The sequence below is a fragment of the Onychostoma macrolepis genome, chromosome 07, assembly GCF_012432095.1.
Source record: "Onychostoma macrolepis isolate SWU-2019 chromosome 07, ASM1243209v1, whole genome shotgun sequence".
Lineage (NCBI taxonomy): Eukaryota > Metazoa > Chordata > Actinopteri > Cypriniformes > Cyprinidae > Onychostoma > Onychostoma macrolepis.
The window spans coordinates 18164547-18191341 of NC_081161.1; the positions used below are offsets into that span (position 1 = coordinate 18164547).

A 26795-nucleotide genomic window follows, 5' to 3' on the forward strand; every position below is an offset into this window, starting at 1 on the left:
ATATATTATTTTGTATATGGCAAATCAAAATTTAACATCTATTTTTATTGTAATGTCTCTTACACTCACCAAGGCTGCAATACTCAAATATAATTTATTTCTGTGATGGCAAAGCTGAATTTTTAGCAGCCAATTAATCCAGTCTTCAGTGTCACATGATCCCTCAGAAATCATTCTAATATGCTGATTTGGTGCTCAACAAACATTTCTTATTACTATCAAAGCTGTGTTGCTTAATATTTTTGTAACTGTGATACATTTTTTTCAGAATTCTGAGATAAATAGAAAGTTTAAATATAATCTTTTGTAACACTGGAAATGTCTTTACTGTCACTTCTGATCAATTTAATTCATCCTTGCATATTAAAAGTATTATTTTATTTCATAAAAAGGAAAAAAACCAAAACTTACTGACCCCAAACCTTTGAACAGTAGTGTATATATAGAGTATGCCAAATTAACTCTCTGTAATAACTCTGAAGTTTTGCAGATGCACAGATTATGTGTGGGCCTAAGAATGACTAATAAATCAAGAACAACACTACAAAAGTGGTGTGCGCAGACAACATACCCATAACTCCCTCTGCGGTGTTGACTGGTGGGGTGTGAGACGCGGTGACGAAGGGTGAGGTGCTGGCACTGCCGCGGTGGAAGCTGGACATGGGTGGCAGGCTAGCGTTGATGTCTGTGGGCGACACCGAGTGTGGCGGGTAGTTCTGTGACAGAGACAAGAGGAAGAGGAACTTTTTAAGTTTTATATATGGTTATACTATGAGGTCTGTATTTGATCTGGACCCCACTGATTCTCACCAGGCGGTCGTGTGAGTGCAGGTTGCTGTAGTTTCCAGACTGTGGCATGTGAGATGAAGATCCTCCCAGCATTCCCCCATAGCCTGGCTGGCTGATCCCACTGGACGAGTTCCACGGGTCAGAGGAATTGTGGGTCCCATCTGATTAAGTGACAAGGAAGTAAATTTGAACATTAAAAACATGGGAAATAACTTCATTGTCTAGCTTTTAAGGTATGTTACTTTGTATACGTTGGCAAGGAAGGTTTAAACTGTGAGCAAGACTGAGGTGACTTTAATGTGATCAATAATGCTGATAAATAAGGAAAAACACAACATAGTTTGATATGTGAGCCGAAGCTTGACCCCCATGCTCTTTATTCTGGATAGAGGATGTCAAATAGACCAGCCTCTCTTTAAGTCTGCATTTGCACTTGAGTCAGAGCCAAGCTCTGAACGCAGCTGAGATAACATTCAGCCAGCCGCAGTTCACTTGCTTCCGCCTCAACTTTTAAAGGAGAAATTCCTCACAGCCCGAAACACCCGGCTTGAAATGGCCATATAATTTTTATCAGTCCAGATTGGCAAAGCTGGAATACGCATGGTTGGTTTACTATCTACGTCTGTGAAGTCGGTAGCATGATAGGGAGTGAGTGAAACATAAAAAAAGGCTCCCCAATTGTGAAAAGAAAAAAAAGGTTCAAAGTGTGAGCTAGGAGAAGGAACATACCAGAAACTGTATATTCAGGGTTTGAAAATGTTTATATAACTAAAGTGGATTGGAAGAATATTCAGCTTTAGAATTGTGTATTGCCAAAAAAAAAAATTATAAAATGAAATTAGCATGATGAATCATATGTGTGAGACCTGTTAATTAAGCAAGTTCACAATTTCTAGGATGCATCTCTGTAACAGCCTAGAAAATATTCAACGTTTATTACATTTTTTATAGGGGTTCATTTTGTGTTTGGCCTGAATACTCTATGCAAGCACATGAATGCAAATACATCTATCTATGAAAGCTCAATTTTATCTGTTATGAAATAGGGCAGATCACATTGCAATGCTATATTGTGCATATCACCTAGTAGTTTTCTCGTTCCGTTCCCCTGCATCTAAATAAGCATACTTCCCTACTATATAGTAGGGGAAAAACAGTATGTGAGAACAGCATGTCTGAATTCATAGTATGCATGAAACAATAGGCCCAAAAGTATTTGGATGACCTACTTTTTCTACCAAAATTCTGAAATGGACACTTTACAAACAAAGGGGAGAAGAGTTGTGAATGGCAGTGAAGTGATGCAACTGACACCATCGCTAATATGACGAAGTCAGCATGGAAGATGTTGTACATCCAGATTTAATTTATACTATATATAGAATGTCCTTTTTAATGATTGTAAAGTTTGTTCCTCATCAAATTTAGAACCTACTCTGATTCAGAAACGGACTGTTGCGCAACAGTTTTTTTTTAGCAAGTTCCAATCAATATACACCTCGAAGATAACACAACTAGTTTAACAGCAAACATATCTTAATATAATCAACCACCCCCATTAGTACTGGGCTTATTACCGCCACACTAATCGAAGAACGTATGCGATATGCATGTTCAGTACAACAAAACCATGTGTTTGCAATGCTGTGGCCAAGCATTCTTGTCTGCACTTGCATATTTGTATAAAGGTTTCTGACCATAAAAACAAAAAAAGGCTTCCTTTACAAAGTCAAAACTAAGTAAACAGTATAATAACAACAAATGACAAGTAAAATGATAATGACTGACCGAAGAAAGTGCTTGCAAACATACTGCTGGGGGGTTTGGGGGACGGGTAAGATGGAGAGTCTCTGTTGAAGTCATCTGAGCTGGGAGATGGTGCATACACCTGCAAAAAGAAAAACAAAATCAGACATTACGACTGAGAACAACTGCTTACAGACAGGTGTGAGGGAATGGAAGCTGCGGTTTTTGTCATTTCTATAAAATAGAGCGACCATCATACAGACACGCTCATGTCATTAAGCGTATCCTCACACCCTCGGTCTAATTCACACATACCATGAAACCTGACTGCATAATAGAACACAAACAATGCAATGCAACGCATATGGCCAATTTACAAATTCTTTGATGTAACAGATGGCTAATTTAGAAGTCTTATAAAAAAAAAGGGAGGATTATCTGCAGCGTAATGTGCGCTTCAGTGCTTAATTGTAATATAATGACGACGACATGCATGCCCGCCGAACAAAAGCATCAAAACAAATGGATTAATATGCGAGGGCGAGAGTGTTAGGGTGCATATGTGTTTGTGTTTATGCAAGTGTATTTTAGGAGCTGTGGGGTTGTATTGGGACGGGCCAGTGGAGCAGTGGTTACAGCTGCAGAAGTGCCCATTCCAGTAGAGGAGGATCAAAGGCATGAGGCTACAGCCCAGTAATGTGGCTCTCTCAGTTCATCTGCTCCAGATGGGACAAAACCTCTCGGAGCGAGAGAGAAAACACTAGCATGTATGGCACGAATGAGAACACTAGGTAAACATGTTAAAGAAAGTCCCGCTCATTATCTGTCATTAAGCGAGTCACTTGGACTCACTTGGACCCTCACTTTTAGGTGTCTGTGTCACCTGCTGCTTAAATTCCTCCCAGCGAGGACCTGACTGCCCCGTCATGTCTGTAAGAACCAATCACTGTAACGCAGAGCAGATGTGCAGCCCAATGTGTTTCAAGTTACTTTAAGTTAAACACAACCTCTCCCTCTGCTCAACATCACAGCAACTTTTATTCTTTAAATAAAATCAAACCACATGATATAATGTTAACGCTCTCTGAGAAACACTAGACGTTTGATACAAGGCAAACCATCAAGTGCATAAAAGGTTAAAGAAAGTTAGACAGAATAAATAAACACTTGCCCTGACAATAACTGTTACAATTCTTCACTAAATTACATTATTTAATTTTAAATTTGCCAATTAATTTTAAGTCACTTATTTACACCAAATCAAATCAGACAAATCAGTGTGACTTATCTTTGTTAATGATCAGTATCTGTCATTTAATATAATATGAGTGTGCCAAGAAATAAATACAATTCTTTTTGACATTTATTTTTAATAATTCATTAATTTATTATTTACAATACATTGTAAATACATAATTAATCACCCTGTAGTGAAATACTGAGCAAAACAGACTTGTAAAATAAAATACATTTAATAAAAAATTGCAACAACAGCCTAACTTTATCACGAATAAGAAATGAATACACAATACACTGGCAAGTATTGCAGTAATTATAATCAAATATTAATTGCATTTAATTTCCATTGTCAGATCCCCCCGCTCATTAATATTTCAGATGTACGCAGATCCCCTTCATCAAACACGCAAACACACGGCTGCAGCATGTCATGACACACTCTGCATTACGATCAACATCTAAAGCCTTTCAGTCAGCTTAGCCAGCTGTGTGCGGCCGGGCACCTTGCTGAGGCGGCAGTACGTGCCCATGTGATTGGCAGTGAGTGTGTTCATAAGCTGCGGCGGGCTCCCGTGGGTGTGCAGGCGCACACATGTGACCCCGGCGCTGGAAGTCCCCTGGTGATCTCAGGTTAGGGTGGCGTGGGAGAGGGGCCTTTGTCTCCGCCTCATGGCTCAATGGGCAGCATATGGCAGCGGATAATGCTAATTGTCCGCTTTACCCCGAGCTAACCAGTCGACCCGTTAATAAACCTTCCTAAACACCGGTGCCCCGCTCCATCACCAGGATGGAGAATGAAAGAAAGCGCGAGAGAAAGAGCAAAGGAAACGCTTCCTTTGACCAGGGCTTTAATTAGGAAGCTGTCAGTTATTCACAAGCCTCTGATCTTAACACCCACGTTTAAACGTTTTTTTTCCCCCCTCATTGTACTTTTAAAAAAATATTAAATGTGGAAATAAACTACGCAAAGAAATGGTGTATATTTAGAGCTCCCATACGTTTTGATCAACGCATCAACTTTTCCAGTCATTTGTGATAGGAATTTTTATTTCTAGAGATTATAAGCTAGATAAATATTTTAATATATTTTACATGACTTTTATTGTTATTTTTTAAAGAATTAATTTCCATTAATTTTTCAAGGGCTAGAAATGATCATTTTAAAATACCTTGATATTTCCATAGCCGCAGCAACCCTGTATATGGTTTCCAAAAAGACAAAATTCATCTCATGCTGTTATTAAAATATAGCCATGAACAAAAAGCTATATAAATAGAATTTTTTTTTCAGTTCCTGTGTGAGTCAATGGAAACGAAGGCTCACGCTGATGAGTGAAATGAGTTTTTCTCTTTTTTCTCGCCTGTCACACCTTCCTTTGATCTGAAAACCACATCCATCACAACAACACACGGAAAAACCACTAAACTGTCAACATATGGATAAGCCCAATGACAACAGTGAAAGAAGCAGGGAATAGAGAGAGAGAAATGATTATGGAGGGAGAAAAAAAGGCCGAACAACAGACAAACCCACAAGGACGGGCTCAGAGCAGAGGGACCGCGAGTGACAAGAAAATATCCTGCCTCTGCATGTCACTTGTTTGGAGTCGGATCGCAGCCCGAGGGCCTTCCTTTTCAACTCCCATCTAACACACTTATCAAGGCGAAAAGGCACGCTACACGCACACAATGAGCCCCTATTGAACACAGCAGCTCTGTCCTGAAGGGACACGTTTTGACTTTTCAAGCCAAGTCTGTCTACAAAGAGCAGACGGTAAAAGTTTGAAAGTTAAAAGCATTTTGTTCCTTACAGATACAGGTGGAAGCCTTTCGAGAGCAGAAAAACAACACGCACGTTTGCTTTGAACAACTACAGACGAGCAACGCTGACTCATTATGCAAAGTTTCTTCCAGAACAAAACCTTCAAAAAGGCTCAGTATGTATCTGAGAAAAAAAAAAAGTAAGAAAGAGCAGCGAGTTTTCCAGCGGAACACCACATTAGCCCTGTAAATCTTAAAGGAAAAGCTACCACCTTATACAAACGCTTACAAATACGTGAATTAAAGCGAGAACAGCCGAGAGGAAATAAAATACTTCACACATCATAAACTGACCCAATCAAAGCCGGGGAGGCCGCTTGCCCTCCAGGCCCGGCCATAAAACTATTGGTACCAGCCTGACATTCAAACAAATCAATGTGACTTTTATCTTTGTTGATGCTCAGAGCATCTGACATTTAATAAATAAATAATATCTGTGTGCCAAGATATAAATAAAGCAACATAAGGAAGGGTTTATTGGGCATTTACCCACTGCTTTGGATCATAAAGCTCAACTCTGACCCGATTGAGCCACATGCTCCTCATTTTCTCTTTCCTCCCAGCCTGCATTACAAGGCTGGAAATACTTAATATAAAAAGATCAAAGTGAGCTTTGTGGTACAGGAACAAAGAGATCTGTCATAATGGCCTACAAGGAAAGCTAACTCTGGACTCTGTCAGATGACCTCAAAAGAAGTGAAAACACAAGCTGGGGTCTCACGTCTTGTCCCCAGAAACGATCGAGAGCTTGGAGATTAGAAATTTTAGAAAGTTGTGCAACCTTCTTAAAAGCAGCAGTAATAATGTGAATAACATATAAATTTAATAAGCAAGCTCTTATTAAATGGGTAACGGATCATTCTTAAATTCATCAAACAGATGGAGAAATCTCCAGAGCCCTGCACAGACACAGAGAGAAATGCATCAGGGAAATCTACTGGAAACTTTTTCCTCTCTACTGAAGTTGAGCGTTCAGTGCTTTGCATTGTCTGGGGAGCAGAGACTCGCTTTAAGGAAGTCGGTGGAAAATTCTACCCCCAACACACATTTACTTGGCCATCTAATCAGGACAGAGCATAGATATTTTTATATAGCCAATTATACATAAAGCACTACAAACTAACCCAAACCCATTAAATAATTATATCCCAAAAATAAGTTTCAGTCATATTTATACAACTTATGGGGGGGGGAGTAAACCAAAGTAATTAAAAGTGAATAATAAAGGAACTTAAAAAATAATACAAAAATAAATAATATTCACATCCTCAAAGGGAAGTTTAATCAGATTTTGCTATCTTTCCGGAAACCCTTTAAGCAAAGCCAAGTAAACGCAAACACCCACTCGTGAGGCACAAGTGCAGGTTCAAGTCGCCGCCTCCTCTTTCTCGTAAGCCCGTACCACCAATCCAATCATCAAGCACCTGACAAACGTTCAGCACACATGCACACGAGCGTTCACACGGACAGCCACACGCAGACAGGCAAACAGGCATCGTGAGAGGCACACAGAAATCAAAGGGCCTGTGGTGGAGAGGTTTAGGAGTCCCATCAGGATTCCTGTAGAGAGAAGAATGCCTGGCTGATTAAAAACAGATGGAGAAAGAGCGATGCTGCAGCTCTGAGCTCAATCTGCAAACAGGAAAGTCAAACCTCAACAGACAGACTCTCTTCCTTAATCATTCCCAGACTCCCACTTGTTATTATTGTGAACCCGTCTCAGCAAAGCGGCTGCTCAGAGCTCACGGTGAGCCACAAGCACCATCAGCATCAGTCACACACAACTACCAATACACAGAAAAACCTGATGTTTATGCCAAACAAGTGCAATTTTATCAAGAAAACTGCGACAGACTTGCAGAAGTGTCACTTTCCCTCCAAAAAGCAGTTATATTACAGATACTTCACATTTTGTGTGACTTAAAAAGGCTTTAGACTCTCTACAGCAGTTAAGAATTCACACTTTGTAAACTGCAAATAAAAGTAAATGTTGACCCAGCTCAGACTGAGGTAATGGAAACACAGTCAGCAGTCACACACACTCACACACATACACATACACGAGCAAAGCCGAGAGCAACGAGACCCTCAACTCAGTTTCTACACACTGAACGGACACGGCTCACCACTCCATTAAATCCGACAGCCCACCGCACACATGAAAAACATGTTTACTTATACACATTTCCTCTAGGGAGAGAAGGCACTCACCGATTTTCCGTTGTAGTAATACATGCTGCCCATTCCAGGCACAGGGTAGGCGCAATACATGATAAAAGCCTCAGCGATACTGAGAAAGACGTGGAGCCTGATACAGAGGATCTCTTTTCAACAGCCCGCTCCCTACACATACATCCACCCGCTGCACAAGGGACTAATTCCTTCAGTGCTGGCCCCTTACACATGGATCTACTCACAGTCAACTTATGCAAAGCAGGACCGTACCAACTCAGCTGGCAGCGAGGGGGGGAGGTGGCTTAAGAGAGGAGGAGGCGGCGGACGGACCAATACCCAGAGCTAGGCTCCCCTAAAGCCTCATAAGTGCTGAGGCAAAGAGAGGAGGGGGGAGATGGAGGATAAAGAGCGAGGGAGGGGCGGAAAACAAATGAGTAAGTGGATTGACTTGTACTTTAAAAAAAGAGACAGAAAGGAAATTAGAATGGTGGATTTTTTGTGCGCAAAAAAGGGCTGAATGAAACACTGAAATGACTGTTGTGTTCATTTACCTGTTGATTCTTGTCTGTACTTTCACAAGCAAACATAAAATGAAATGAAACATTTACTGATATAGCTTAGAGGAGCATGCAAACACAAAAACACAAACGCACACTGGTCTAAATCCGCAGCTGATTAATCTTTTTAGTGATTATTGTTTTTCTTTTATTGAGGGGTTGGATTGAGGGTATGGAGAGGATTTCCTCACTGTGTCAATAATCTTGTAAATGGAAAAAAGTTAGAGATAACTCTATAACAGTATTACAGCAATATATTAAATATACGTAATCGTAATATATTTTCCTACTACTACTACTAATATATTTTATAATATTATATACAATACTATATAATGAAGTATTATAAAATAATATATTGAACGTGCGAGTAAAGACAAATGCTGTTCTTTTTTAAATTTCTAGTAATCAAATAATCCTGAAAAATATATTTCACAGTTTCCACAAAAATACTGAGCAACATGACTGTTTTAAACACTGATAATAATAATAAATATTTATTGAGCAGCAAATCAGTATATTAGATATTAGATTTTTGAAGGATCATGAGACACTGAAGTATGATGTTGAAAATTCAGCGCTAAGTATTTAAACAAAATATAAATTTTTTGCTGTAATATGCAGTATTAGTGTGTAAAGGAGCCTTCTTTCCAAAAAACAAAAACAAAAAAAAAACGTACCAACCCCAAACCGTTGAACTCTACTGTATGTATAAATGTGTTAATATATTCTTTAATTATATGAAAATATAATAATAATCAATGGTGATACACAACAAGAACCATTTCTAACACTGCTAATATTACGATTAGACTATGCATTTCTCATGCCGTGCACTTGTTCGCCCTTAACCAAATCTTGCGCCGAATGTTGCGACCTGTGGCTGTTGTTTTAATAGTCCCTCCACAGTGGTGTGACAGCAAACACAGAGCTGTTGAACACATCCAACAGCTGCAGAGGGGCCGAGCCTGACGTCAAGCACCGAGAGCAATGACGCTCCACTTCCTCACACGTCCCCTCCTCTCGCTCTCATTGTACCCGCTGCTCCCCTTCCTGGGCCTCTTGCCCATAGACCATAGGGGCGGTAGGGTACACAACCCAAATAACAGGCGCACTGGGGGTGGGAGAAGAGAATGAGGGGAAAGAAGGGAAAATGAAGGGAAATGGGAGGGTGGAAGTGGAAGAGAGGCAAAAGAAAAAGGCTGGACACAGTCATTGAGAATGAATGGACAGGGGTGCAAAAATAGATGGGGAGGCTGAGGTCGTCCACGTGCTGTGAACACGCTGACCTGTAGCACCATTGGTCTCTTTAAAGCCCACTCTAGGCCGCTCCACTCTGGGCCCTTTCATGTCTGTCACTGCAGGCTTCCCAGTCCAAACACCGTCCCATTCACAACATTATTGTTATGGAAAGATGAAAGCCTTCCCAGAAAACGATACTTTATTATGCTTTCCCCTCTAATTCTATTATTATTTATTCTCTTTTCTTCTCCGAGTGAGACTCTTTCAAATGTGTCCAAGGTGGTTGAGATCGACAGGCTGGTACCACTTTAAACCTGGAGCCGTTTCAAGTCGACTCTTTAGGAGAGAGACGGCCGTGATGGAGGAATGCTTGAAGGCTGCATAAAACAAATCCAGATAAAGAATGCACTGCTGGGAGGAAAAGAACACAGAAAAAATAATGAAAGAGACAAATGAAAAGGGACAGATCTGAAATCATAAATCACGGACACATGTCCGGAGAGTTCGTAACGCATGTTTGCTCTGTTCTCTCAAGATTTCCACACAGATGCCGCATATAACTTCATTTTGATCACCACTGTGAAAATAACCAATCACTGGTGAGGTTTGTTGGACATAAACTTAGTTACACCAGACACTGTTGGTTACATTTAGTTACTAGGTAGATACAACATGATAAAGCGACTTTTTGCCTTAACCAGCTAGAAGCACAACGAGACATTTTGTCAGCTCTTATTTCAGATGCGCTGTTCTGGATAGCTCCACCCACAGTGACATTTGATCGATCATGCATTTTGTTTTGTTTTCCAGAATATATATAGTTTAAACTATATATATATGCAAAACTGTGTAAGATGATCAGTTTTTTTTAAACAAGAATTTTACAACAATTTAAAAGATCTATTTACCATTGTAATAACGAGTTAAAATGTACTTTTCAGCAGCCATTACTAAAGTCTTCAGTACCACATGAACCTTCAGAAATGATTTTAATATGCTGATTTTGTGCTTATTATAAATCAAAAATGTTTATCAAAATTTCACTTTGTTTAATATTCTTGATAGATCATGATATATTTTTTCAGGATTGATGAATGGAAAGTTCAGCAGAAAATAATTTAGTAACATTATAAATGTCTTTATAAACTTGTTTGAATGGAAGTGCATCTTATTTTATTAATTTAAAATTTCAATTATCTATATTTTTCAATGCATTAACTTACATATATTTTTTTAAGTTACACACACACACACACACACACACACACACACACACACACACAAACAGTATATAGACCTATATTACTTAAACAATACAAAAGCATTGATGCAAAACACTGAAGCAGGCTTCTGCATTGTGTCACTTTGTGCTGTATTTTGCTTTTAGTGAAGGCACCGAACTTAATGCTGGAAACTTAATGCACTTCACAGTCGAGACGCACCTGTTAAGACGGTGTTAAGCCAACCCAGTTCTTCATCACAGCACAGACGCAGGAGGTCTGGGATTCACCTGTACTGATTGTGTGGATTATGGAGTTTAAATGTAATAGGTGCTGCAGACAGTCTGTCCCACTAATCAATCTGAAAACTAGACACTTCCACATCAACATCCCCACACACATCCCACGCCTGCAAATTAGAAACATGCAGGACGCTCATCTCAGCCCATACAAGCTAATTTAACATCTTCGTGTTTCTATAAGGCCATTCATCACAACACATTAGGAGGAAAATCTCTCTCCACGGGTCTCGTGGGCTTATGAGCATTCTGTTATGTGCTTGTAATGATTAATGTTTCCCTGCCTGAGGACAGCGCCTAGACAAAACACACAAAAAAGACGACACGAACATTATATTAGAATAACACCGGTATTTAGAGAGCATCTCCTCCAGACATGATAAATCCACTGGGGCCCTTTCATCAGGGTTCAGGAGAAAGCTTCAGGTTTTGAAGCATTCGTACATGTCTGGGCCAACGCACGAGTCGAGCAACAAGTCTTCATCCAATTACTGCGTACCTGACATCAAGCAACACAAAAGCAGCTTCACCCACTTACCTGACTTGCACTTACGCCCACAGCCCACAGTGACACCTTCTCTACATGTGACATCTGCTGTCTGCTGACCTACAACCGGCATGTCTGGGGCTCACGTGCAGGCTGCGCTCCAGCCAGGTAAGTCATGCCAGTTTGGCTTAGATTAGCTCTACTTTACACACATCACATCTTAAGATAATCAGCTCTTGACTGTTGACAGAGCATGCTCTTAAAGTGGACACAGCTGTGAGGATGTACATTCACGCAAAATACAAATAAAATGTATTTCTGTAAATCTGCAAGTCTGAATGCGGGTCTAAATAAGCAGATATTTCTATGTGGTTTTCTTGTAGTCTAAATGTAGACGAAAGGTGCACGTCTCTGCTCTTTTGTGGGATTCAGGATTTAGGGCTCTGAAGTCTGAGGTAAATATCGGCAGCGTAAACAGATAAAGAGACTCGTTCCCTCGTCCTAAACTGATAAAGAGGTGGACATGTCTCTGTTCAGCATCAGACTCAAACCAGGAACATCTATCTAATCACTTATCTGATGAGCTCATATCCTTTCAGATACACACACACACACACACACACACACACACACACACACACACACGTTTACCTACCTATTTAAATGAGGACACGGTATAGACTTCTGTTGTTTTTGTGTAATCAAGTTAATTTAAATGACTTCAAACTAGTTTTGTTAAAAGTTGATACTAAAAATAAAAGGTAATGATAGCAAAATATCAAAGGACGTGTATCTGTGAGGTATTAATGTCACAGAGCTGATGTAACAAATAATAATAACTTCCTAATTATTAACACCTGGGTTATTATTTGTGAAATACTTGCTACATGACACTGTGTAATTTGTTAATATGTAATGTTTAAAATAAAATAAATGTGTATTCGTTTTGCTGTGGTACTGAAATTGCATTAAACACTGTGAAATTGAAAATTCTTTTTCATCCTCTGTAAGTTTTTGGACATTTTGAGATTTAAAATCAATTTTGTATAGGATAGCTAATTAAACACTGACCCCCCCCACCACAAACACTGACCCAATGCACTGCCCCCTGGTGGCAGGATTATGACCTGATGGCCTAGAGGACAAACACCAGACAGACACATGGGTTACAAGGACATAATGAGCCTAAATATCAGATACGTTTGGGAGGAAGTGGAATGTCTGAAGATCAAGAGAGCTATTAAAAGCTACAGGTTACACGATGCCGTCTGAACACGTGGGTCATGGGAGGATACAAGATCACATGAGTGTAAGCTCAGAGATATCAAACCAAATGCGGCTTTTATTTTATACCACTAGCTGCAGAATATGCTTTTTAAAACCGAGATGTGAGGCCATAAATACCCAGCGCTGAGGAAATACAAAAGAGAACAGAGATTTTCTCCAGAACAAAGAGCAGTGGCCACATGAAAGACCTACATCAAACTGTACTGTTATTCTTTACAGAGCTTTAGTGGGGCCTTTTATCCCAAGGCATGTCCAACTACACAGGGTCTTCACTGCCAGGTTGTGACCTTGCATTAGAGGCAGGGGGTTCAAAGAGAGTAGGCAAAAAAGGAGGGGGAAACAACCCAGAACAAATGCACACAAAAAGCCCAATGTGGCGTTGGTGACCTGCATCAGCTTGCACGGCCTGTAGATGGCTGTCTAGTCAAAAATGCACGGTGTATCTTCTGAATGGTGGAGCTCCAGTCAAGCTGACATCTCCGAGCTTTGGGCGCCAGTCTCGTGTCCTTGTCGCCACAGTGGATCATAACCTTCTTCTCACTTCTCTCCTGGTGCTCGTTTCCTCGCTAAGTGCAACTTCTGCCCAAGCGAGGGTGCCTGAGCGATCTGTCAAGAGCAAATGACAATCTTTTTTGTCATTCACAGCCAGTGTTCTCGCATGCAAAAGGGCCCGAAGGAAGGCGAGCACTCCCTGCTGCTTTCTCTCCTAGCCTCTTTTCCTTTCTCTCTCTCTCTCCGATCATCTCTTCTGGGCTGAACATCGGCGCCCCAGCGCAGGCAGTGTCACATCAAACAGTCGTGCCCGTGACAAGGGTGTTTAAAAAAAGCCTGGCTATTTACACATATAGGCTGCAGCTCCAGGCTCTTCGCCAAGTACAAATCTCCCACAAGATGCAGTTACTTGCCCAAAGTCATGTGGCCATCCAATCCGCCTCTGATGCTTTTTCTCCCTCTGTGGCTGTCAGGAGGGCCAGGGTCCTTCAGCACAGGTGCCCACACAGCTGCCTGACAGCATAGCTGCTGCTGTGCCAGACGCACACGCAAACTGCAGAACACATGCCTGCCACGCTCACAGCAACGAGCAAAGCACCCTACCTTCATCTGCTCGCACTAAAAACACTAGCCAGGCATCATACGGTCAAACTGAAGAAATGTCTTGGGCTGAAAGCGTGATACGTTCAGTGCGATAATCAATGATTTAATTAAATAAATATACACAACTCTTTTTACAGTGAAATGCAGCACTGTGTTCATTTACACGTGAGCAGCTCAAAATGATAGTGCTTTGCGGTTTCTCAGAGTGGCTCGATTTGCAGTAAATACAGCAACACACCAAGGTTATTCCACTAAAACTAAAAGACATTTTAGCAAACGTTTTTGTTAGATTAAATAAAAACATTCTCTGAAATAAAATTTGGAAAAAATTATTTAATTTTGGTAAACATTTTTAACTTTCATTTAGTTTAACTTGTACTAAAATAAAATCTATATAGACATAAAAAAACAAAAATGACTACAACGCAACAAAATTAAATACTTTAAAATAAAAAATAAAAATTAGCGCTTAATAATAACTAATAAAAACTTCAGTAATATATCAAATGACACTAATTCCCTATTTTCATGTGTACTGAGTTTGGGTCACTTGTAACATGAATGTGGGAACTCGTATGCCCCCCAATTCCACCACAGTGGTAATAACTAAAAAGCACTAATAAACCAGTAGTCAACTCATTTGATTTAATAATTATATTTAATAATAATCACAACTATTATTACAATAGTCGTATAGATACATAATCACAACATGATTTAAAAAAAAAAAAAATCTCAATCTATATTTCTTAATCAGGAAAATCACAATTAGATTTTTCCCCCTTAAAGCCTTCAGCCCTACTTATGTCTAATCTTCAAATGTTTAATGACTGAATAACAAACATCCGCTATCGTTCTCTAAACCTTTTCCTGCAGTTCAAGGGTTAACATGGTTCCCTCATCTTCTCAAAACAGCAAGTACACAAATCAAACACGGTTATAAATATTTGTACGTCCCCAGTCTGCTGCCATGTCTTATTTAGGGCTTTATGTCGTAAAGCATGCCCTTGCTGCTCCAAAAAGGAGCGGATGTTATTCCATAAATATTTACATCTATACGTAAACTACGCCGATCCATCAGCCGTGTTGCGTTTAAAAAAAGTGATGAGCTGGTAAGAGGTAAATAGTTAAAGTATTTTTAGGTGAGTTGGGGGTTGTATTCCCTGCGGAGGGCCTGATGATGGGAAGCATTGTGTTCATTTTGTTTATCAAGCAGCTCTACGGGCCTCTAGTGGGGCTCGTCTGCTTACACAAGCAAAAGCTTTCAGAGGCATCTGCAGCTGCAAGCCCACTGTACAGGTACCCTGCAGACTGCACGCACGCACGCACACACACACACACATACACACACAGACACACACACAGCTGCCCCAGCAACCCTACGTGGCTCTGCAGGTGTACCTGTGCCGTCGTGGCTATCAGTGCCCTTTATTCCCACATCTAGGTCTTCGACATCTCTTGTCCAATCATGACGACTGATGGCTGTCACCAAATGCCAGTCCACGCAAAACATGTTTCCAACCATCCATATTTTTATGCAAATTTTAGGATATTGTAGTAAAAATGTTGGATGGAAACACAAACATGAGATTCAAATTTCCACTGAGCAACAAAAACATTTACCGGAATAAATTCATAGAAAGATAAAAAAGATTAAAAAGTAATGGGACTTTATCTGTCTGCATGGATCAATAACTAGGTCTCTATCCACGGGTTTAGTGGGATTGTCCAAAAAAATGCTGGATGGAAACACCAACACGAGTAAAAGCAGTTAGAAAATGCAGACAAAATCACAAATTCCTTGATGCATGTCAAAAAAAGTCACATGACTTTTCCTTATGTCATATTATTCACTATTGCTCTCATATCCATGTGTACATTGCATGCGATGTACATTTACTCCTAAGAAGAGTATGAACATACTGTACAAGTGCAGCTAGAATTTTTCTAACCATGCATACTAAAATTGCACAAGACACCTTGAATTTTTCACTTACTAGTTTGTCCACAAGGCTGCCCATTTTTTCAGTCAAAAAAATAAAATAAATAAATAAATAAATTAGAGAAAAGAATGAGATGGAATGATAATAACAAACTAGTGGAGATGCAACAACAATAGATATTTGAGTTGATGACCGCATGTGTGAGGGAGTTCAGTTTAAACGAGTACCAAGACATTTTTATTTTCTCATAACTTCTGGAGAGAAAAAGCACAGACACCGGACAAGTATGAAACTTTTTAGTGCGCATGTGTTAAGCACCTATGTTTGTGCATACCATCAATTACTGAAAGGCAACACTATATGCATATGCTAATTATTTGCATCAAAACTGAAGGATACTTTGGGCTTCAGTCATTAGGCATCTGCCAATGATTGCTAACAAAAAATGTGTGTAACTAGTTTACAAACCTTAAAAAAATGTTTTGTCTCTGTAATTCACAATTCATTCATTACATTTAAAGGGATCGTTCACAGAAAAATAAAAATCAAGTCATCATTTACTCCCCCTTGTATTGTTCTAATGCCGTATTCCCTTCTTTCTTTTTCAGACCACAAAAACCGAAATTCAAAAAAAGTCATGCTAATGCCTGTCGATATAATGGCAGTGAATAGTGAACAGCATCAAGCTTTTAAGAAAAGTATCAAAGAATGATCCCATGCAACACGTCGTATATTCCAAGTGTTCTGGGGGTTTACGTTAGGGTTTGGTGAAAAACAAACCAAAAGTTAATGTATTATTTAACAAAATTCCTGACCTTGGGCATTGGTCTCTGTGTACAGCTGTGTGTTCTTGAGACTCCATAGGCGCAGCAGTTCACTCAGATTCGCCCAGGAAAAGCACACAATTTGTGAGAACTCAAGATGAAAAACATACAACATGAAAAGCCAAGAAATCCCCCCAAAAGTATCTGTGTAATTTCATCATTAAGTTAAATATCTACGAACTGGAAGTCCGTTTATCATGACAGTCAGAATAACAGCTGACAGACATGAATAACTTGCGATGACTTGTTGCTGCGATGAACACAACATATATATTCACCTCTGAGAAGAGAGTATGTGGATTGTTTTTGGAGTGAACTGCTGCGCTAATAGAGTCTCGTGCACAGAGACGAACGGACAAGGTCAGGATTTTTGTTAAAAAATAGATGTTTTTCACCAAACCCTATTGTAAAGCCCCAAAACAAAGGAAATACATGACACGCGTCACATGGGACCTTTCTGTCATTCTTTTATGTCTTTTTGTTTAAAAGGCCTGAGGGAGACATTTTTTTGAAAATTCTCCTTTTGTGGTCCTAAAAAGAAAGAAGTGCATACGGCATTAGAACAACACATTTTTTATTTTTTGCATACATTTGTAACTTAGATGGAAACATAGGTGCTAACACACTCTCATCAGTTGTGAGTGGGATTTCGAAGAGAATCCATGCTTTCTTACAAGAGTAGAGTTCTATATTCCCGGTGTGCACCATCACTGCTCTACCCTGCGCTGAATTGAGCTGCTTTGAGTTATGAGTCACACAAGTGCACCTGCGGCCATGTGTTAAGTAGTGACAAATAAAAGCCCTATGTCCATTTACACAACAAAGAGATGTACCCCACGAGGCCACCAATCTCTCCTCAACCCCCTTAGCACCCCACCTCTCCGTCTTTTTCTGTCTTCCCTTGTTTTTCTCCTCTGGCATTAATAGCGAGAAGTATCTGGCTCCCCATTTCCCCCGAGTCTCGTATCACCAGAGCGACTCCGTTCCAGACGAGCTACAATTCAAACACAAATTTAAAGACAAAAGTGCGTTGTGCAACTTCTTATTCACGTCTAGCGGAAGAGTCGTGCTTGATTTCTTGCCGGTGCGCCGTGCGATTATTGAGAGCTCACGAAGACTAATCCTGCTGCCACACAGCCCTCAAAGGCCTCGTTTTGTTCTGCGGGAGGAATCCGAATCCTGCCGTATTAACGTGAGGGGGATCTCTGTGCTAAAGCTGCTGTATTCACGCATTCACTGCGACCAGCACTGTGGTTTGAGGCAGAATCTAAAAGGAGGCTTTCACTATCTGCCCTCCGTTTTCCCACAATGACTGTTCAAATGTGTGATTTATGCATACAGAAAGGTTGGGAGGGAGTTGGGCCAACGGAGGTCACAGGCGGAGTCAAGCTGAGCTCCACACTTCCTCCGAATCCTAATGTCTGGTGCTCCACTGGGATTATCGCCCATGGAAATTTTCCCCCAATTCCACGTTATTAATCTCTGTCTGTCCTCCTGTTCTGGCTACATAATGACTAATTAAACATCAAAAGAGCTGTGGCGGGGATGCGGCATGACAGCTCGTGTCCCTGAGCCCTTGTTCCCGCGGGAAAGGAGAGGAGAGGGGGGTGAGGGCTGACGTGGCCTCACAAATCAATCAAGCATCATTACCTCACACCTACGCCCGCCGTGCTCCAAACGGAGGATCCGCAAACACAACAGAGGTGATTTGAGAGGCAGGTTTGGCCTCCCGTGTGCACGCGCCCGACATACGCACAGGTACACGCCGCCGCTGTGTCAGAGGACGACTTTGATAAGATGGAATTCAAAAACGTGTGTGCCGCCGTACCAACGGCTTTCATTAAATGTGTCTGTTTGTGCACTAGCATCTATTTTTAAAGCAAAGCGATGGCAGGAAGATGAAATGATGCTGTACTCACAGATGTAGGCAGGCCAGGAGGGGGCTTGCGCACTTTCTTTGTTTGCAGAGGATCTGTGGAGAGAATACAAAAACAACTTTGAGGGGAAAAAAGAATAAACAAGCATGCAGAGGCACTCAGTCAGATGCCTCTTTGATAACAGGTTTACAAAGACAAATATGAAAGCATCGGTGTGGCAGAACTCGAGGAATTCTTAAATTCAATGTAAAAAATAAAAGCTAATTCTGAAAAATGTATATTTCCCGTAGTGTCCATTATTATACATAACCATGGCGTTATAGTCATGCTTTCTCATTGAGGGCATCAGACAGGCACTAACCCAGTGAAGCAGAGTCCTGAAGGGGGCGTCTTCTTGGATTGGAGCCAGTATAAGAGTAGAACGGAGTAGGCGACTTCCCAGAGGTGGTGACGGGCCCTGGGCTTGCCAGCCCCATGTCCGACCTCAGATTAGACTGTAGGGGAAAAAGAAGAAAAGAGTTCAGGGCCAAGAGATAACATCATAATGCACAAAAAAGTGAATGTGTGTGTACAAAACATATTTTGAAATGAAATCAATACAAAAATAAACTGAATTACAGAAAAACAAATAACAGAAAAGCCGAAGACTGTTTTCACAATATGGTTGACAACCCATGAATGGCTGATATTAACATTCTATACTTTAATATTCTATACGCTTATCAAATAAGTTACAAATAAAAACTAAACTCAATCATTTAAATAGTAAAAGCCTAAGAGTTTAGGCATCACAACATTATAATGTACAATATGAAAAAGTTAGTGTTTGGAATTATTTGTTTCTAAAAATTATCTTTATATGACTGTTAGATGGCAAATGTATTTCAAAATGTTAAAAAGGGGAAACAAAAATACTCTTAGTTACAATATATATGACACTACTGAATTTGGAAAAAAAATTAATCCCTAACTGTGATGTAGGATATAAAATGACATGGTGGTGTCAAGACCAAAGTTTTGACGTAAAACATTAAAGAATATTTAAAATATTAAAAAGATATAAAATAAAGAAATTCATGAGCATCACCCAGATTAAAATATAAAACATGAAGGTGACTACTTCAGATATTGTGTGACCCCTGAATGAAGGTTTTGTACTTCACAGAAGGACACAATCAGAACTCGTTATGGGAAGAAAAAAAAAACCCTGAGAGTTTTTCTGCTCTTTCCTCTCTTTACTGAACACAATTGTGCAGTTATTGATGTGAGAGTGCCAGCAGCTCAGTGAAGTCCAAGGAGAAATCGATCCAATCAGTCTGACCTAGCGATTCCCTCCCCTTCTGCTCACGGTGAACTGCTATTGATCAGGCCTGATCACAGCCCCAGGGCATATCCACACGCAGCCAGGGACACATCCTCACTTTAAGGAGCAGAAGGCCCAGGAGAGTGAAGCATGAGAGAGCCGAAGAGAAGGGTGGGGGACGACAGTGGCCGGCTCAAGCCTCATTAAACCATCTGTCTGATCTCAGGAGCTGTCAGCTCCCCTGTAAAAAACTGTGCCGGCTTAACTTGACAAAACACCCGGTATAGAGCCCATGAAGTCGACAGGGCCAGTAGACTGTCGACGGAGAGCCAATTACGTGAGGAGAGAAGAGAGACAGTGGCCCCAAACCCGTGTCTGATGACCGGGAGATTAGCGTAGGCTTCAGGTTTTGTAAATGGTTTTCCCAGAGGCTATCGCACCCTTGACCAACATCCACTCTGTCGCTCATCCCAGCAAACTGGGTTAAGAGGCCAATTAGAGAAGAAGCCCAATTAGCCTAATCGTCTGCCGAGTTAAAGAGTAGTGTGGGGAGGGGGATGAAAGAGTGACTGAGAATAGAAAGAATCAGGTAACAGGACTCATACTGAGAGACCCAGCATGCATTAGAGAGCGGCTTTTGACTACTGTACTGCACCTCTTAACACACCACAAACTAAAATCACACGATATAAGCATAATTATGGTTCTAAATGTGACTAATCTTTAGTGTGATTTTAGTTTGCATCATATTTATCTCATAAATAATATTTATATTTAAAACAACATTACATTTTGAGCGTCTTATATTGTATTTTGTAATTTAATAATTATAATTATTATTTAAATATTGCAATATAAAGTACATGTTATTTTATAGGTTACTTATAAATAAAAATAATCTTTCAAACAATAAATTAATTAAATAAATTATAAATATGCAACTCGAGGTCAGAACACGTAAACTTCATCTCTTCAATACACCGTTTATTTGAGAAAGACTACTGTCAAATATACACTGAAACCAAATATACTTCTTGAAGTAATAATAATATTATCATACAACCAAAATATTTTTTCATCCATGTTTTAATTTATACGTTTTTGACAAAAAAAATTAAAATGCAATGTTTTGCTGTAAATTATATGTTATATTTTCTTCAGAAGATTGATTCAAATGTTAAAGTTGTATTAATTTGTTTCATTAGATGCCATTTTTGATGATAGGTTTGGTATTAAAAATCATAAAACATAGACTCAATAACAAAATAAAATGGATTATTTTTAGGGGAAAATTAAAATGGATTTCATAGGGCCCTAAATTAAATGGTAAGTTCAATTGTGAACCAACAACTTATGCTACATTCATCCTCAAGGTCTAACAAACATGTGGAAAGCACTTTCTTCCCCATTAATGGTAAATTAATATCATGATAAATATTGATACTGTATGATGGGAAAAAATATTGTGATAATATTTTTGGCCATATCGCTTATCCCTAGTATACAGGCAAATCAATTCAAATTTCAAAGTCAGATAGAAGTCATAATCGAATGCGATCGAGGCTTAAAGAAGAGAGCACTTAAAAATAGCTACTCCTCCTTGAACTTAGCCGATTAAAACAAGGGCCATCAGATCGTGTGAAAATCAGGTTGGCTTCTCCTTTACTGCAGGAGGAATGAGGGGGGAAACGAGCTCTCCAAAGTGACAGGCTGTCAGGGAGGTGGCATCATTGACATTGACATGGCAAAACAGACTGACTAGTGTTGCCTTTGTTCAATGATATGAAATCCTCACAGCAATATTATCATCTTACTTTTAGCCGTGATGCAAAAACAAGACGGGAAAGCGCCGGGGTCAGATGAAAGACCGATAGAATACTAATTTAACATTCAGGAGAGTGATTTTAGGGAGATTTGCTGTGGTATATTATAGTGATGTGAAATTAGTCGAATCCTATTTAAAGATTACATTCAGAGAACTGGTGGTTCCATGAAACAAAAGGGGATTAGTGAGATTTTTGTTAAATTAAATATAGAATTAATAAGAAATGTACATTTTCTGAAGAAAAACTTGTACGATTCCAGACTGTTGCGAAGTAAAAAAAAAAAAAAAGAGCCCAACCTCTAGTCATATTCATGTTTCTATTTAGGACGTGGGTATATGAAATAATTTTTTCATCTTCCAGTTGAAAATAGTAAGTCTGATTTCTTAGAAAAGTAATAATACACCTCTCGCCAACAAGGCACATGATTTGAGGTATCATTCACATCTGCTGCACAAACATTTCAGGATGAGTTACACAGCGACGTTTAATACTTGGGGTTTGGACTGTGTTCAAATCCCTAATACTGAGTATAAGCAATCACAACGGCGATATACTGACAAAAGCCCTGTTCATTTCTCTCCAGGGTATGAATGTTTATGTGTGAACATGGCCGTGTGTTAGCAGGTGAGAGGAAAATGACTGCCCTCCGTGGTTTAGCCTTTAAAACAAGTACTCAGCTTACATGACAGTTCGGTCAATCTTGTGGATACTGAGAAGTAGTGTTCATTATAAGAACACTTGACAGAATCACAGGGGCTTCTGAGCCCGCTCACATCTGAGCAATCATCTTCCTGAGTGAAATGTCAGGCAGATTGGTGGAGATAATAGCAGTCATCTGTCAACCGCATCCTGCCGCAACAATCAGAATAATCCTCCACACAGGGGACGGGAGCAAAGCTTACCTACAGCCACCGCGCCGCTGAATGCAGCTCTCTACCGCTTGCCCCTTATCGCTTCTGTATTTTCACATTTCTCATGTTTGGATCATGCCATTTCAGGCTACAAGGTTAAAGATTGCAACGTAAGGGTAGCCTTTAGTGAGATGTTTTCAAAGATATTGTGAAGCAACAAATAAACTGTATCATTTTAGGATGTAATAAAAATTCAACTGTCAAATAAAGCTCCTCTTTCCTGCAGAGAGATGCATATATATGTATGGCTACACTGATCACGCATTTCTGTTTTGATTCATTTGATCTAACTATACTGGTAGCATTGAATGGTTTTCATTCACTAAAAACAGTTTGTTAGAGTCATTTGTTTAGAAATCAAACTACACTGCAACTGTGATATTCTGATTCTGATTCAGTTCTCCTCTTAAAAGGGATAATTCACCCAAAAAAGAATAATGGTAACCAAACAGTTTAGGTGACCATTGATTTTAATTGTATGGACAAAAACAAAACACTGAAACACTTTTTCATTTTGTGTTATTCAGACGAATGAAGGTTTGGAATAACATGAAGTCAAGTATATTTTCATTACTGAGTTAACTATTTCTGTTAACTATTTAAGTGTTATTTATTCAGGTATCTGACTATAGTACTGAATAGTAGTAATGATATTTATCGGCTGATTTTTGATTATTTTCAAAGTTATCGGCATATCGGAAATAGCATGAAAAGGGCCGATACCGATGTTTAATTAACTGCATAGAGACAATGAGTTTGCGTGTCTGTTGCATAATCCAACCTTTTTCTCTGGGCAAAATAATTAAATACTTGTCAAAACAAAATAAAATCTGTACAAAATATAGTTTGTCAGACAGCATAGTATGGCCTACGCAAATGTGACACTGACGCACCCAATGAGTGAAATGCTCGCGCTCAGCTGTAAATTCATCATAGGTAAGTTGCAATGGCAACTCCCTGATGTTAGTTTACCCAAGGATATGTCACGAACCACCAAGCACTAGGCCTACATTTAGGTGAAAATGGATGGCAGGTAATATGCAGCTTTTTTGTGTGTTTGAAACCAGCAAAAACGGTATCGGTATCGGCCAAAAAAAAAAAATCCTATCGGTGCATCCCTAGTAGTAATGAATGGTTTTGATTCACACAAAAATGGCCTTATAAGGATCATTACTTAGAGAATTAAACTACATTGGTTACACTATAGTTTTGATTCACTAAAAAAATGGTTCATAAGGGTAATTTGTTTGGGGAATCAAGCAAAACTGTTTGCGCTGTTTATTTCTTATTTACTATGAAGAACCGATTTGCAGAAGTCATCAGTTTAGGAGTTGGACTATATTGGTGGCATTGTACGATTTTTATTCACTTAAAAAACCTGGTTCATAACTGTTGGCGAATCTGACTACACTGTCTATGATGTATGTTTCATGCAGGAAACACAGAGTATTGTTGTATGTTGTTCGGTCCACATCAGGCAAAGAATGCGCTTGCGAGACTCTTTAATGGTTCTAAATAAGAAGCGGTTCTCACTTCCCAAACCTATGAGAAATCCACTGTTTTTATTGCTGAATTACTTGCTAGTAAAAGAAAGCAGCCAATGAGATGCTTGGCAGGCAGAGATACAGGGGCCACAGCTGGCTGAGATAGTTTGAATATTTAACTCAATAAAAGGTGTACAGTTCCACATCAGGTTCAAATGATGCAATAATACCTTGCTGAGGGAGAGGTTTAGCCTGCAAATGATGACAAACCTCATAAAAAGACAGGCTGTTTGGCTTTGTGAAAATCCTGTAACCGCTTCCCATCACTGCCAAACACTTGATAGATTACTAGTGCAGATATTTCCATTCTTGGCACTCGCTGAACAAATAGGGCCTTTTATTAGGTTCCGCAATGTGCATTGCTCAATTTTCGAAGCAGACTGGGTTATTAGGCGCCCGATTCGCGTATTAAAAACACTGCTTCTCCGATAATCTCTGCACCTGATAGTCATCTGTTTATATGCGCTCGGCAGACGCGGTGTCCGTATTAACACACAGGGTTCAGAATATTAATGCAGCCACCCTGCAGCCCGCATTCTTCCCACATTCACTCAGGAACCGAACGGCTTTTTCGGTCTTCCTGTTTTTCTTCAGCGACTAGACAAACTGAGTCTCTGCCAGGCTCTGATCTGTGCAGCTGCAGGCCAGCATAAATTCCCCAGTTCCCACACAAAATGTCTGAACTGGCATTCCCTTTCAGAAAGCTCTTTTATGAATGAGCGAACGCGCCGGAGAGCCAGTCGTGTTTTCATTTGTTCTGACTAGCGCCATTCACTGCTCGCAAACCACACGGTGCTTTTCAAGGTGGGCTTGTGTGTTTCTTCTCTCCTGAGATGGGCACTGGGCTTGGAGGGCGAGGTTATTAAAGGGTCACCTGGGTCGAGGGCTTTGCTGACCTCACACTTAAGCTGGAGAGGTAGCCTTCCTCTAATATCGTCTCTTAGCCATGGCATTAAATTTAATCTTAAAGCTAAGACCCTGCATGCTTACTAAATCCTTCTGCTAATAACCATAAGGTATAGCACTAATATGCAACGCAATATTAATGAACTAGGATGGAATAGAGTGTATTTCTTGGTTTCCCAGTACTCATTACCACAAGGTTGGAGAGAGGGCGAACAAAATGTAAACAGAGCAAAAGTGCAAGCAACAGGCGATTAAAAAAAAAATGTGGAGGGAAAAAAGGGTGGGGGGTCTCCAAGTATACTCTCTGACTGCCTGACGTCAACCGTGTCAGAGAGAATGAGCAGGCAGGAGAGCGAGAGAGTGAGAGCGGGGTGGTGTGCTCACACAATCCTGTCTTTGTTTGGAACATCTGTGTGGCTGAGGGAGGGGAGCAGGGCCGGGCTCTGTGACCCCGCTTTAATGGAAGTGCTGAAAGTCATGTTTCTGTGTGCTGAAGGCATGCTCCCTACACATAAACACTCCCTCTAAATCACACATTAAATGCCATTTAAAAGCATTGAGATTAAAAGCATTCAGACATCACAAAACACTCTTTCAGCATCATCTGATGTGAAAAACTGAGCAGAAACTACAAACACAGTACCAATTTCCCAGACTTTTTGATGACTTTTCTCAGTTGTGATTATCAAATGATTTTAGGCACCACTTTATATTTTAGGTTACAATTAGTTAATGAATTACAGCAGGTATCACAAATAATTAATTAATGTTCATTTATACAACATTTATTCGATTATTAAAAGTACACACATTAGTATACACTACCTTTCAAATGTTTGGGGACAGTACGTTTTTTTAAAATATATTTTTGCAAGGACAGATTAATCTCATCAAATGTAAATTACATCTCATCAAATTATTAAAAAAATACAATATTACAAAAGATTTTTGTTTCAAATAAAACCTGTTCTCTTTAGAATGATTTTCTGAAGGATCATGTGACACTGAAGACCAGAGTAGGAAAAGGAATAAATTATATTTTACAATATATTAAAATAGAAAACAGTTATTTTAGAATGTAATAATATTTAAAAACATTGCCGTTTGCGTAGCGAGCATAAGAGCTTATTTCAACATATAAAAAATATTTTTTTTAAATCTTCCCCATCCCAAATACTGTAGTTTAAAGCTCAGCTTAACTAAAAAAAAAACAACAACAAAAAAAGTATATTCACTATAGTAATTCCCAAGACTGTTTATGATTTTATTAATTTCCACTTTTCAAAATTTAAGGTGGGACTTGTATACAGAATTTAGCCATTTAGTCATGTGTTGGAGTATTTGGCACGTTCACTTTCAGCACTTTGGTAGTTGTGATGAATCAGGGGCTAAGTGAGATTCACACAAAAGCAAAAACTATGTAAAAACATAATAATAAAAGTGAAGTTGTGGTTGTTACCTGGCATCCAGAGACGCCTGGCTCTCTTCCATAACCAGAGAATGGAGGCCTCTCAGACTTGCCTATGGATAAACAAAGACAAACAATCAGAACAGCACCATACACATTAACCACATAAACATTAATCATGTGAAAAACAGGGAGATTTCAAGGAAGACAAACAATAACTGCCAAAACTCACACATTCCGTGTGAGTTCTAGCAGATGAAGGCTGCTGAAGGTCAGAAGGAACTGATTTATATTTC

At 39.6% G+C, this 26795-nt stretch overlaps 1 protein-coding gene across 12 annotated transcripts in view; it reads right to left on the minus strand.

Moving 5' to 3' along the window:
- The window catches only part of tcf12 (transcription factor 12), a 110889-nt gene that overhangs the window by 21126 nt on the left and 62968 nt on the right, over positions 1 to 26795 (minus strand). For 10 of the 12 annotated variants that reach the window (XM_058780952.1, XM_058780951.1, XM_058780954.1 and 7 more), the window contains 6 exons: positions 26551 to 26612; positions 18963 to 19095; positions 18644 to 18696; positions 2578 to 2677; positions 811 to 950; positions 572 to 716 (listed from right to left, as the gene is read on the minus strand). In XM_058780952.1, coding sequence (XP_058636935.1) covers positions 572 to 716; positions 811 to 950; positions 2578 to 2677; positions 18644 to 18696; positions 18963 to 19095; positions 26551 to 26612 — 633 coding nt within the window. Of the gene's footprint in view, positions 1 to 571; positions 717 to 810; positions 951 to 2577; positions 2678 to 7806; positions 8030 to 18643; positions 18697 to 18962; positions 19096 to 26550; positions 26613 to 26795 lie in introns of those variants that run through there. The other 2 variants (XM_058780962.1, XM_058780963.1) reach the window with 2 other exon arrangements.